The 15000-nt window shown below is 43.8% G+C and overlaps 1 protein-coding gene and 1 long non-coding RNA gene across 2 annotated transcripts in view; both read right to left on the bottom strand.

The window, feature by feature from the left end:
* LOC144891398 (uncharacterized) overlaps nucleotides 1-12562 on the bottom strand; it is a 68552-nt gene extending 55990 nt beyond the window's left edge. The window contains exon 1 of the long non-coding RNA XR_013622930.1: nucleotides 12492-12562. This is a non-coding gene — a long non-coding RNA (uncharacterized LOC144891398). The remainder of the gene's footprint in view (nucleotides 1-12491) is intronic.
* Nucleotides 1-15000, bottom strand: part of LOC137424091 (uncharacterized) — a 29129-nt gene that overhangs the window by 12970 nt on the left and 1159 nt on the right. The window contains exons 2-3 of the mRNA XM_078774970.1: nucleotides 12520-12602; nucleotides 3186-3395 (exon numbers count right to left, since the gene is read on the bottom strand). Coding sequence (XP_078631096.1) covers nucleotides 3186-3384 — 199 coding nt within the window. The 5' untranslated portion in view covers nucleotides 3385-3395; nucleotides 12520-12602. The remainder of the gene's footprint in view (nucleotides 1-3185; nucleotides 3396-12519; nucleotides 12603-15000) is intronic.

The raw sequence follows: 15000 nt of genomic DNA, 5'->3' as shown, positions 1-15000 counted from the left end.
ATTTTTTATAAATGACTTATTTAATTAAATTTCTAAAAGATACATCTTCGGATGAAGCACTAGTGGTTTAGTTATGCGATTAGCCAATTGATTATGAAAATATTTTGTGATAACCTTTTATTGATTTTAATTATACAATTAATCAATCAATTAGTGTACACCTCTCCCTCCCAATGCAGCCTCAATGAGCTGCACTGCGGTATTGCCGGGCGCCTCCGGCGCCCCGGCAATGCCGCGCTGCAGCATATTTAATTATTTGGCATGGGGCGGTGTACTTTGAATGTATCTGTACTTGTTTGTCTGTTTGTTACTTGCAAAATCGAAGATTTTTCAAGTATATTGGTCGGTTGCGTTTGTGGTTCTGTCTGTCTGCCTGCCTGTTTGTTTGTCACCGGCCTGCAGGACACAATTCTAAACCGATCGTCACAAAACTTGACCAAGTTGTATAGGTCGTCCCAATTGAGAAGTCTATTGATTTTGAGGTCAGGACTTCATCCAACAGGATTTTGAGGATTTTGCGGTCATCTGGAGGTCAAATTTCTAAAATCGCCATTTTAAATCTGATTGACTTGAAAATTGAATAGCATTTGTATATGGAGTCACTAAATTGGGAAATGATCTATTTTTGAGGTCAAAAGGTCAAAGGTCAACTCAAGGTCACATTTTCAAAATCATCAATTTTCATCTGAAAACCCATCAATTTTCAACCGATTGACTTGAAAATAGAACAGCATTTGTATATTGCCTCACTGAATTGGGAAACCAACTATTTTTGAGGTCAAAAAGTCAAAATTCTAAAATAATCATTTTTCATCTGAAAAATCGTCGCTTTTCATCCTGTTGACCCGAGCTTGGTCAAGATCGTCAATTTTAATCTTGATGAAATGGACAATATCAATTTGCTGTATCATTTGGAAAACTTTTTGGGGGGGGGGGGGGGGATTTTGCAAGTATCGAGCGCCGCATGACGTCTTCTTGTTTGTCTGTTTGTTACTTGCCGGAATCGTTGATTGGTTGGTTTGTCTGTTTGTGCGCAGTACTACGTCTACATCGTTGCACATAGAATCGCCATACTTTACGTCATATTACGTCATACGCCATATTTGTCTTGCCCTGGAATAGACTGTGCCCAATTTTAACTCTCTCGGCCCAAGGGCTCCATTATGACATCATAATTCGACAAGTACAAAACTTCATCCAATCAAGATGCAATTTCTTGAGCGACATGACGGCATAAACTGGGAGAATTTTTTTAATGATGACGTCATCGGTCACGTGGTTTGGCCGCCATCTTGGAAAAACTTTGCACCTCTATATCTTCAAAAGTGCTGAATAAAAAAAATTGAGACATGGCTCATTGTAAAGAAATCTCCATGGGGAATAAAATATGTTAATGATGATATCATTGGTGCCTCCATTATGACGTCATAATTCGACAAGTACAAAACTTCATCCGATCAAGATGCAATTTCTTGAGCGCCATGTCGGCATAAACTGGTGGAGAAAAAAAATAATGATGTCATCAGTCACGTGGTTCTGCCGCCATCTTGGAAAAACGGAAAAGCTTTGCACCTCCATATCTCCGAAAGTGCTGAATCGAAAAAATGGAGACATGGCTCATTGTAAAGAACTCTCCATGGGGAATAAAATATGCTAATGATGATGTCATAGGTGCCTCCATTATGACATCATAATTCGACAAGTACAAAACTTCATCCGATCAAGATGAAATTTCTTGAGCATCATCAAGGAATAAATTAGTTTAGAAAACGAATAATGATGACGTCATCGGTCACGTGGTTTGGCCGCCATATTTGTCCAAAATGGCCGATAAAAAGTACATTCCGGCAAGTCCTCGGTCTCTGACCGATTTTTCATTTGTCTGTTTGTTTGTCACCGGCCTGCAGGTCACAATTCTAAACCGATTGTCACAAAACTTCAAGTTGTAGAGGTCGTCACATCTGAGAAGCCTATTGATTTTGAGGTGAAATGTCTGATTGTGAGGTGAAATGTCATCTGGAGGTCAAATTTCTAAAATCGCCATTTTATATCGTGCTCTGCATGACGTCTTCTTGTTTGTCTGTCTGTTTGTGAACAAGATATCTCAAAAAGATATAGACTGATTCGGAGGACATTTGGCAGAGAGATAGTGAATGTGACAAGGATGAAATGATTAGATTTTGGTGATTCGGATCCGGTTATTAGAATTTTTAAAGTGATTCTTCACCATTGGGAGATGGGACCAAAAGCGATAAATATCAGGATATCTCAAAAAGTTGTGGACGGATTTGGACGAAACTTGTTGGAGAAGTTGGATGTCTGACAAGGACAAATAGATGAGATTTTGGTGAAGATATGATTATGGATTCGGATACAATAATTATTTAATTTCTAAGTGATTCTTCACCATTGAGTGATAGGGTTAAAACCGATACATAGCACGATATCTCAAAAGGTTATTGACGAGTTATGACTAAACTTGGTGGACAAGTTGGTTAGGTGACAATAACAAGCCGATTAGATTTTGTTTCAGGTCTGAATTCAGATCCGGCCTATCAGTGGATACAAAACAAACTGTTCAGCCTGGCGGAGGTGTGGACTCCTCCGAGTGCCCTTCTAGTTTTCTGATGTAACATACTCTGTTATAGAGGGTCGGTGCTGCCGAAGCATTTCTTGGCAAGGGTTATATTGGGTGGTTTGCCATTGCCTTCCCAGCAGTAGTTAGGGCAGAAATTTGGAATTTGGCCATGGTGCCAGCGACAGCTCGCTTATTCATTCTTCACGATGGACATCATGGGATCTTTAACGTCCACCAACAAATTACGGCACATGGGACGTCCAGTTTACCATCCATCGGAGGTACACACACATTGATGAATGACCCCGCCTGTGAAACACCACGATGGCAGTTTGTAGCTGGTTCAGGATTCAAACCCAGGCGAGACAGCTTAGAGGTGAGTGTGCAAACCTCGAGCCCACCCTGCCAGCCTAGTATCTCAATTAGGTGGGTTCAAGTAACACTGATGAATACTCGGTAATATGAACGATTGCGATCTATTTAAATGAATGTGGTGTTGACCAATGCGTGTAATGTTGATTAGTTGAGGGGGCACTGATGAGTTTGAGAGGTGTGGTAGCATTGCTGTGTGTGAAGGGCATTTCCCCATGGCAGGTGATGGACTTACTCTCCCACTCGAGCTCTGTGCTATGTGCATAATCAATGGATTCTGCCTCGTTTGGTGTGTCCAAGTCATCCACGTCAAAATCCAAGTCGTCCGGAGTTTCCACATCAGACAGTACAGCGCATTCGCTTTGGTCCAGCGATAGGCTGAAGTCTGAGGCTTGGAGCTTCCGTTTGTGTCGCTTGGTAGAGTGGGCATCCATGCTGTGGACATCTGTAAATGGGTGGGAGATGGGGAATGGAGGGAGGGATAAGTATTTCACTCAATGGTAATTATGCCACAAAAAATGTTGAAGTTCAAACTCCTTTCATTGTGCTTGAATGTATCAAGTTCAGTAAATATTATGAAACTTCTTTGCAAGACAGATTCATCACCCTTTCAACAGAACAATCTTTCCATCAGTGTTCCGGTGTTTTGTTAAGGTGAGGGTGGATTCATTCCGGGTACCAAAAGGAAGACAAATTTAAGCACTGGAACTGGACCACCAGGGATGGCAGGATAGCTCATTCGGTGGTGTACTTGCCTCTGAGCTGTGTGGTCGTGGATCTTGTCGCCAGTGGTGTCACATCCGAATAAAACTGCTGCTCTGGTGCAATGCCGGAAGAGGGCATAAAAGGTGTGCAAACTCCAAACATAAATCCGGCTGTCCCCTATGCATTCACGGTGTGGATATCAAAGATCCAGTTCGGACTGTTTCCAAAAACGTTCCACGGCTGACCGCACAAAAAGAAGACCACTCCTTTTTCATCTTCAGATGCATATGGCTGCCAAAGCAGTTTCATAGGCTATTGGACACAATCCTGGAAGGGTCACCACTACGACATAGGATATTTGAATGGCTCATTCTTCCCAGTAAGCTGGTACTCCGTTTGCTGACCTCGGAAGGATGACAGGCTGAGTCCACCCACCTGTTGTTAATTCAACGGCAGGACAGGGGCTCGAACTGAAGACCCAAAGATCTGTAGCCAGCCACCTTGACCGTTAAGCCAACACCAGGCTTTGACCCCACAAGAAGCTGGGAATAATTGAGGCCGTTAACGTAGTAGTAGTAGTAGTAGTAGTAGTAGTAATAGTAGTAATAGTAGTAATAGTAGTAGTAGTAGTAGTAGCAATAGTAGCAATAGTAGTGGTAGTAATAGTAGTAGTAGTAGTAATAGTAATAGTAGTAATAGTATTAGTAATAGTAGTAGCAGTAGTAATAGTAGTAGCAGTAGTAATAGTAGTAGTAGTGCTTTTGTTGGAAAGGTTGCAGAGATTTGCGTTCAGAGCTCATGCAAGCTCAGGCAAACATATGTTCCCAGTTTAATGTCGCTCAATTCCTCATCTCTGCAAGTCCATGGTTTGAACTACAGTCGACAAGATAGAGCATTTTGAAGAGAAAGCACTACAAAGACAGATAAGGGGAAGGTAAAAGAACGCCAAAGAACACCCAAAAAGAACGCCAAAGAACACCAAAAAAAAGAATGCCAAATAACACATTTCTACAAATAAGAGCAAAGTATCTTGTGGGGAGACCGTACAAAGTGCATCATTTATAGTCCAGGTTTCCTTAAACTTTTGAACAGTGTTACTATATTCTGCCGCCTTGTACTCCGAAATAATGCGTGAGCGTATTAAGCCCTTAAGACATACAGAACTGTGTTCCACCACATCTTTCTCAATTTTTGCCTTCCTGGTTTTATATATTGCCATTTTTGCACAGGCTAAAATAAAGTTAACAAGGAGATCTCATGACTTGCTTAGTTTCTTTACCGGGTGCCCGATGATAAAAAGTGTTGGAGAGAAGTGAAGCCAGAAGCGCAAGAGAAGATTTTTCATCTGTAAGAACACTGGTTCAAGACGGTGGCATTGAAGGTATATGTGAAATATAGTTTCCCTTTCACCACAAAAGCAGCAATCCTCTGAGACGTTAGTGAAGTGCCGCATCATAGATCCAGAGCTCAGTGCACCATGTAGCAACCTCCAACTTAAGTCTGCCATCATTCTTGGCGTTTGGTAGAGATAGAGTGAATCCCAACGTGGATGAACCGTCGAAGGAAGTGGAAGAATCTCACGCCAGGGAGTATCCAGTCGGGTTGCAAGAGCTATATAATGGAGCGAGTGGATCACTAGCAGGTATATATTTTTCCTTGATAGCCCACAGAACGACATTTCCACTGTGCCAGGGGTCTTACTCATATTGTTTGCAGGTATTGGCTGAGAGAGCTCGCAACATTGTGGTCGGATTTTAAAATCCATGGAGTTACCAATGGACATCTGTCCAAATCCATCACCCTCTTTGGGATTCTCTAGATATTCCAGACAATCAGGAGGCAAGGAGCTTTTGACCTCTTCAAGTATCCTGGACGGGATCCTGATTGTCCTCAGGCCCATTTTCGCTGCGAGTTCCTTGGGTAAAAGCGTTCTCTTACCATCGTTCAGAAGGTCTCCCACTGTGGATATGCTACCAGCTAAGAGGCTCCTTCTTACTGAAAAGGAAGCCAGAGTTGGGCCCTGTAGAAGAGGGTTGAGAATGAGCGGTTCTTCTAACAGGTCCTTGCCTGGATAAGGAACTGTTCTTTGCACGTCGACTACATTCCAAGCCTTCAGCATTTCTTGATAAAAAAGAGGCGATGTAGCACCAGACAGGCTCCGAGATGTAATGATGAAAAGATTCCTTTTGTACCCAAGATTGAGCACTTTGCTGAAGAAGTATGATGCCAGTGAGCACCATTGCGGTGCAGGGTTCACATGTAGGTAACGTTGTATGGCCTTCAGCCTGGATGTGTGGTAGTGGCTTCGAAGGCAGGGAAAAGACTGTCCACCTTCTGAAAAAGGCAAGCTCAGAATGCCCAGGGAAACCCAGTGTTTACCATTCCAAAAGTAGTCCAGTAGCTTCCTCTGCATCTTAACCAGAAACTCCTCTGGAGTGCTTATGCAAGAGAGCCTGTATACTAACTTCGGAATTATAAACTGTTTAATAAGGAGTGTTTTTCCCCTCAGAGACAGGACTTTTTGTAGTCCACTCCAGTCTCTCAACTTTGCTTCGATCTTGTCCCCTAAAGTGTTCCAGTTAATGAGTGGTGAGGACCCATGGGAAGTGGATAAGTGCACCCCCAAATATTTGAGCTCATTGCGACTCCATGTCAATTTCTGAAAAAGTGTTGGTGACTCCTTTACCTGCATTTGTCCAATTAGAAGCCCCGAGCTTTTCCTCCAATTGATTGTAGCAGACGATGCTGCTGAATAGACCTGCTGACAATCATAAACTATTTACATATCCCTTGCATTACTGGCAAACACGAGAACATCATCTGCATATGCAGAAAGTTTGAGGTTGACCCTGTTGTGGCACCACAATGCCAGTTAGCCTTCTTCTCATCAAACAAAGGAAGGGTTCGATACATAGGGAATATAATTGGCCGGACAGGGGACATCCTTGTCTTATTCCTCTCTCAAATGGAAAGGGCGCGAGCAAGAAACCGTTGACTTTGACTAGGCATTCTGCCGACATGTACAACGTCTGAATCATGCCTACAAATCTCCTCCCCAACCCAAATGTTAGCAAGGTTTCAAACAGATACTCGTGGCTCATCTGGTCAAAGGCTTTCTCCTGATCCAAGGAAAGAAATCCGACTTGAGTCCGAGTCATGTCCGCATACTGTATCAGGTCTCTGACAAGGGATATGTTGTCATGTATTGTCCTGCCTGGAATGGCATAAGATTGGTCCGGGCTGACTAATTTTGTCAGGACTGGTCCGAGACGGAGTGACAACATTTTAGCCATGACCTTATAATCCACACACAGCAGAGACACAGGGCGGTAATTCTTCAAGTCTCTCAAGTCACCCTCCTTGGGAATCAAGACCAGCATCGCTCGACGCCAAGAAAGGGGCATTATACCTGTATCACATGCTTCCTGAGCTACGCTTAGGTAATCAGGTCCAACCAAGTCCCATACTTTTGTATAGAATTCACATGATAAGCCATCCATGCCAGGGGCTTTATCTCTTGATAGGCTGTGCAGGGCGGTTTTCAATTCTTCCAGAGATACTGGAGTCTCCAGCTGCTCCCGGTCTTCTACAGAGGCTTCAGGAAGACTACTCCACAAAGTGCCACCTGCACCTGCATCTGTGCTCTTACCCGAATACAGCTGAGCGTAAAAGTCTCTAATTCGTTTTTGAACACCCTCAGAGCCATTGAGCAAGAGACCATCTTCTGCGAGAACACTCGCTATAGTCCTGAATTGACCTTTGCATTTTTCCACCCCTTTGAGATATTTCAGGACATATTCATCCTCAGAAATAAACTGCAAATGAGAGCGCACATACGCCCCTCGTGCCTTCACACGACTACATGCTTTAAGGGTGCTCTTTTTTTCTTGGTATGCCTGCAGTTCAGTCGAGGTAAGTGTGGCCAGGTGCTTCTCAAGGTGCAGCAGTTCCTCTTCCAGTCTTTTGATCCCTAACCCAAGTGTTTTGCTCGAACCATATGAGTATTCCTGACAGCAATTTCAATCGTACCTTGCCTACATCCCACCAGAATCCAAGTGAGCAAAAATCTCCTTTTTTATTCCTCCAGGCTTGCCAAAAATTCAAAAATATTGACAAAAAGGCTTCATCCTGACTTAAAGCATTGTTCAGGTGCCACAAGCCAGGGCCTCGCCTTGTTTCCGCCAGGGAAAACTTAATCCAGGCCAAGTTGTGATCTGTGAAATGGGCAACTTTTATGCCGGAGTCACTGACAATCTTACACCAACGGTGAGACACGTAAATTCTATCGAGCCGGGATTGTGATATATGACCACCTCTGATACTCGTATACGTGAATGTTCTGTCTGTGGGGTGTTGTATGTGCCAAGTATCCCTCAAGTTTAACAGTGTTATGGTTTGTTGTAATGTTATTACAGAGGGATTATGCGGCTCCTGACCTATTCGATCAAGGGAGGGGTTTAGAGTGCAATTAAAGTCTCCTCCAAGAATTACACACACTTCACCAGGCAAGGTGAGCATGAATCTCTGCAACCGGTTGAAGAAAATCCCCCTTGCAACTCCGACACAAGGTGCATAAATGTTGACGAAATTGACAACAAATTCTTCAAACTTTGCTTTTATATGTATCAACCGCCCCACACTGGCTTCCTTTACGACAAATATTTCAGGTTTCCTCTTTGGTGAAAAGAGGGTAGCCACTCCACAAGATGTGTCCGTTAGGTGACTGAAAAAGGCCAAGTCTTCCCATTGGTTTTCCCATCGGGATGCAGCCTCTGGGGTCGTGTGGGTTTCCTGCAAAAAGGTTACTTCAAGTTTTTCCTTCACACAGAATGACAATACCTGGTGCACACGGAATGCATCCTTACAGCCATTGACATTCAATGATCCTATTCGTAAGTTTGATGTCATTATTGTATTGAGAGTTTTGTTTCTGTGAAATTCATCCTCCTAATCGAATTTATATTCAGGCCCGTAACTCAACAACTTTGCTAGAAACTTCCTGACTCGGGCTTGTTCGGCCGAGCCTGAAGTCCTTGTTTTATGTCCCTCTCTCCTTCGTGCATACAAGGAATGCACTAGCAAGTCATAATCTTTCCACCGTTTCAGCGCATTTTCCACTTTCTTCCTGCTATGCAAGCTTTGTTCCAGCAACTCGAGTATCTCCTGGCTGGGAATGCAGGAATGGCGTCCTGCAGGTAGGTCTGTCTCTACACCAGTCAGTGACCCTTGATAGTCTTCCCCATCACCAATACTTTCCTCATCATCGCTGTCTGGAGGTTCAAGATCCTTCTCCTTTGGTGTACTTGTACAATGTGTCAAGTCTTCTGCCATGTCGTCTCTCAAGGCTGACTTGGCATAATCTTCTGGCGCAGAGGAACGCTCCTTTGGCTCTGATGCGGCGGACGTTGCTTCACCTGTGGGAATGGATGCCGCCGCCTCCTCAGTTGGTATAGGAGATCCAACCTTTTGGGGTCGTAAAATAGAGATGTGCTGAACTATTCCCCTTTCTGCACCAACAGTGAGTGAAGTGACATCACCTGAGATGTCTTTCAGTGCCAGCAACTTTATTGATGCTTGTGTGTCTGGTTCCCTCTCTCTGTCTGTCCCACCGATGAATGCTACTTCAGAATCCTTTGAAACTTCGGTGTTAATGCTTCGGTTCAGAACTGCTCTTGTAGATGTTTCAATCCCTGGTTTATTTTGAAGCTTCGTTGCAGTTGTTATTCCTGGTTATTGAGTACCAGTTCACTGGTAATTCCCTGTTTGTCGTAAAAGGCGACAAAAAGGGTTGACGGCAGGAAGGGCATCCGGCCGTAAAACATTGCTTCAAAAAGGGGACCGAAAAACAACAACCACGGTCCCCGAAAAAGGCCAACCCCCGCTTTGCGGGGAAAAATGGCCTCTAAAGGTGGTTTTTTGTTGCAGTTATTATTGGATGCATTTTCTCAGGAGCCAACATCACAGTATCGTTTGGCCCTGTCAAGTCAGATACCTCTAGGTTGTTTGTCTTTACCGTGCTGGGTTTACTACCTGACGGTCTCCCTTCCTGTTCATTCTTCAAACTGTCTTTGGGTGGATCTGAGAGAGAAGACTCTCCATATCCTGTCGTTTGATGAATAGTTTCCTCTTCTTCTTCTTCTTCCATTTCTTCAGATTGGGTTACCACTCTTTTCTCCTTCAGAATACTAGGCTTTACAAATCCCTTTGACACATTACTTCCCGTGTCATCCTCAATTGTACCAGGGTGTTCCGTGGTCCCATCCTCTGCGGGTTCTGATTTCCTCTTCTGTGCTCTCTTTGCCTTCCCTGCTCCCACTGCCTGCCATTGATTTATTGCAGCGGAAGAGTTGGGATGAGAAGCTGGTATAGAACTTTCTTGAGGGTTCACTGCCCTCGAGCACAAAGGAGCAACCGCCTCTCTTAGGTTACCTTCAGTGACGCTGGGATCCTCTCGAGGCTGATCTGGACGTTGAGGAGCTGCAACCTCTTTAATGATAGTGGGGCAGTCTGCTCTCCTGTGATCCTTCGCTTTGCATACAAAACAACGGGGTTCGTTTGTCATATAAAACACCCTGTAATTCTTTCCGTCAAAAGGAATAACAAACGACCCCTCACATTCAGCATCCTTTCCCAATTCAATGGATACTTGTCTTTTAAAAGACCAGACATGTTGTAGGGAGGCTCATGATAGCCCAAAGACACAGGCTTGATGGGTGATCTCAACACTCCCAGTCGTTCCAGGAAAGGCACCACGACATTGTCAGGCACGTAAGGAGGTATATTAGATATAATTATCCTTGTACCAAGACTTGAGAGTGGCTCGACTTGTACAAAGAGTCCTCCCACACTAATACCTTTCTCAATGGCTTTGTTTGCTGCAGCCTCTGAGTTAAGAAAGAACACAGCTTGTCCATACATTTTCGAGGCTGCAACTATCGTTGCTGGATCAACCACACTAGCGAGTGCGTTTACATAGGCCTCTATTTGGGTGATTTGTCCCAACTCGCATTTCACCCCGTGCTTCCTTGTTAACGCCTTAAACGGGTGGGCAGGGCGGTTCCCACCTGCACCAGAGGTAGTAGCGGCCATTTTTGCCCATGTACCATCCAGAGGCATGATTACTATTAACGGTATATTTCCCGTCAAATGAAAATGGAAAAAAAAATATCAATGAGCTCGTTCACGAGCTTTTGCTTATTTTAGCACGACCGGACCGGTATGCTAATGATTAACTCAAAAGCATAATCAAACGCGCGCGTTGAGCAAATAACTTATCGGCTTAATCACCAAAACTATGCAAATTTAGCACAGAAAGTCAAGGGTGATTAAGCAAAAACAAGGAAGTCAAACAGTTTGTGATACGCCACAAATCGGGCGCAGCAAATCTAGTCCCACACGGGTGCGGCCGCACGCCGTGGCTAGGCCCGAACACAAAGGGCTAATAACTCAAACGGGACGTCAAAGTAAAGTAACAAAATGAACCAACTCAGTTCAAATAACCCAAATAAACCAAAAATACAAACGAAAACGGAAGAGGATGAGAAGGAAATGTCGAAAATAGCACGGCTCGAGGAGCAGCAAAATGGCGTGGCGTAGTAGTAGTAGTAGTAGTAGTAGTAGTAGTAGTAGTAGTAGTACGCACATTGTGTGCTGGTACATCTGGCAAAAAGTTTCCTTGTTCTGTACTATATGACTACAATTCCTGTTGTAAATAGCTGTGATGAGGACATAAATTAACTTTGATGCACACAAGAAAAATAGGGGCAATACCCCTCGGTGCTCACCTGGTAGAATAAAGTGGTATACCACACTGACTGAAGGTATTTTAAAAAGTTTTAGAGAAGAGAGCAAATACCTACTTTGGGGGGGGGGGGGGCTCAAACCCCCCTGTAGACATCCGTAGACCTCAATTATATTAATTCCTTGAACAAACGTTGGTGCATAACGGGTGATGTAGGTTGTGGTCAAGTTTCATGGAAATCGTGTGTGTCGTTTCTGAGGAAAAAGCACATTCCTATTTTGGGGGGTCAAATCTGGACCCACTTTGACCCCCGGTAGACCCCCTTAGACCACGTTTTTTTTAATGCCATGAACAAACTTGCGTTGCAGCATACCAAACATCATTTTTGCCAAGTTTGGTCACAATCCCATCAGCAGTTTTGGAGAAGTTACAAGTGTTTATGAACTGACAGAGTGATGGATGGACAGAGTGATGGACGGACAGAGTGATGGACGGACAGAGTGTCGGACAGACGGTGTGACGGACTGACAGAGTGACGAACGGACGGTGTGACGGACTGACGGACAGAGTGACGGAAGGACAGAGTGACGGACGGACAGAGTGACGGACGGACAGAGTGACGGACGGACAGAGTGACGGACGGACGGCGCGCCATCTCATCAGCTCCCCGGAACTACATTCCAGGTGAGCTAACCGGTTGGATTAAAGAGAAGGAGAAGAGGAGATTGGTGGGGGCATGGGGGGAGGGAGGATGGAGGAGGGGGAAGGGAGGAGGGGGAAGGGAGGTGGGAGGAGGAAGAAGGGAGGAGGGGGGAGGAGGGAGGGAGGAGTGGGGAGGGGGAAGAGAGGAGGGAGCAGTGGGGAGGGGAGGGGAGGGTAGGGGTACATTGTTGGGAATTTTGACCCACCTTTATCTTTTCACATCATTTTTGCATTAGTAATAAGTAAATGTTGTCTTGACTCACGATGGTGTAAACACAGGTAAGTGCAGAGTGATATTTAAGCTGGATTTTGATTTTAGCCCACTTAGGGATTCGAACTTAGATAAGGCATTGTACAGTACATGAGTACATGCAACGAAGGACAAATCCCGACCTTGTAAGGGAAGACATCGCTACCCCACCTTGTTCTCCGGTCTGCTCACGTTCTGGTGAATCTTCTTCCTCATGCAGATAACCGTCCTTTGCTAGTCGTTCAGAAACGAGCCTGGTGGTGGAGGTGTACGGTGTATATAATAAATATAAACACGTCGACGTCCTACATTGCGGACACAGTCAAGATAAATGAGATTACAGGGAGGATAGGGTACAGGGATGGGGCAGGGAGGGGTGAACACAGGGGAGGGAGATGCAGCCTGCAGGAGTAAGATGGAAACTGTAAATGAACATATGTCACCCACAGGGTGAACCGTATCTTGCCATTTGACCTTGACCTTAATAATTTCGTATGGTGAATAGTATGTCTTCATGACCAACGCACATGAAATATTGAAAGATTTTGATGAGAACTGAGGAAATAATTTTTTCATGAAAATTCCGTTTTTTCGTCATGACGTCATCAAATGACGTCATAGCGTCAAACTGTTTACAGATCTGGGAAGCACTCATCAAGGGCATTCATATGAGGTATTACTCGATATGGTACCTACGATTTCAAAATTTGACCTTGGGGTCAATAATTTTCGACCTCCAGCGCTAACCATGAAGGTCAAGGCCGATCGCCACCAAAAACTAATCAGCTGAGCGCCGGACCATATACTAGATTCCCATGAAGTTTGGAGACGATCCGATCAAAGTTACTCAAAAAATTAGTGTTTCGTCGACCTCCATGATTGACCACAAAGTGACCTTGACCTTTGACCTTGACCTTCAAAATTTTGTGTGCTGAAGGGTATCTCTATAGGACTCTGATATGCGAAGTTACAGGAGTTTCCAATAATAACTGTGGTCTACAGAGTGATCTAAACGTGAAAAAAAATGATTAACCACAAACAAATGAATGACCTTCAAAATGACCTTGAAGGTCAAGGCCGATCGACACCAAAAACTAATCAGCTGAGCGCCATACCACACCCTATATACCCACCAAGTTTGGAGATCATAAGATCAAAGTTACTCAAAAAATAAGGGTTTCGTTGAACTCCATGATTGACCGCAAAGTGACCTTGACCTTTGACCTTGACCTTCAAAATTTTGTGTGCTGAAGGGTATCTCTATAGGACTCTGATATGCGAAGTTACAGGAGTTTCCAATAATAACTGTGGTCTACAGAGTGATCTAAACGTGAAAAAAAAATGATTAACCACAAACAAAAAAACAAACAAAAGAACATATGTCACCCACAGGGTGAACCGTATCTTGCCATTTGACCTTGACCTTAATAATTTCGTATGGTGAATAGTATGTCTTCATGACCAACGCACATGAAATATTGAAAGATTTTGATGAGAACTGAGGAAATAATTTTTTCATGAAAATTCCGTTTTTTCGTCATGACGTCATCAAATGACGTCATAGCGTCAAACTGTTTACAGATCTGGGAAGCACTCATCAAGGGCTTCAATTTGAGGTACTACTCGATATGGTAACTGAAACTTGAAAATTTTACCTTTTGGTCAAAATTGAATGACCTTCAAAATGACCTTGAAGGTCAGGGCCGATCGACACCAAAAACTAATCAACTGAGCGCCATACCACACCCTATATACCCACCAAGTTTGGAGATCATAAGATCAAAGTTACTCAAAAAATAAGGGTTTCGTAATTTGACCTTGGGGTCAATAATTTTCGACCTCCAGCGCTAACCATGAAGGTCAAGGCCGATCGCCACCAAAAACTAATCAGCTGAGCGCCGGACCATATACTAGATTCCCATGAAGTTTGGAGACGATCCGATCAAAGTTACTCAAAAAATAAGGGTTTCGTCGACCTCCATGATTGACCGCAAAGTGACCTTGACCTTTGACCTTGACCTTCAAAATTTTGTGTGCTGAAGGGTATCTCTATAGGACTCTGATATGCGAAGTTACAGGAGTTTCCAATAATAACTGTGGTCTACAGAGTGATCTAAACGTGAAAAAAAAATGATTAACCACAAACAAACAAAAAAACAAAGAACATATGTCACCCACAGGGTGAACCGTATCTTGCCAAGTGACCTTGACCTTTGACCTTGACCTTAATAATTTCGTATGGTGAATAGTATGTCTTCATGACCAACGCACATGAAATATTGAAAGATTTTGATGAGAACTGAGGAAATAATTTTTTCATGAAAATTCCGTTTTTTCGTCATGACGTCATCAAATGACGTCATAGCGTCAAACTGTTTACAGATCTGGGAAGCACTCATCAAGGGCATTCATATGAGGTATTACTCGATATGGTACCTACGATTTCAAAATTTGACCTTGGGGTCAATAATTTTCGACCTCCAGCGCTAACCATGAAGGTCAAGGCCGATCGCCACCAAAAAATAATCAGCTGAGCGCCGGACCATATACTAGATTCCCATGAAGTTTGGAGACGATCCGATCAAAGTTACTCAAAAAATAAGGATTTCAACATTTGACCTTGGGGTCAATAATTTTCGACCTCCAGCGCTA

This window comes from Myxine glutinosa, chromosome 3 (genome assembly GCF_964187855.1).
Source record: "Myxine glutinosa chromosome 3, kmMyxGlut1.1, whole genome shotgun sequence".
NCBI lineage: Eukaryota > Metazoa > Chordata > Myxini > Myxiniformes > Myxinidae > Myxine > Myxine glutinosa.
The sequence above is the reverse complement of the archived record's forward strand: the minus strand, read 5'-3'. Positions and strand labels throughout refer to the sequence as shown.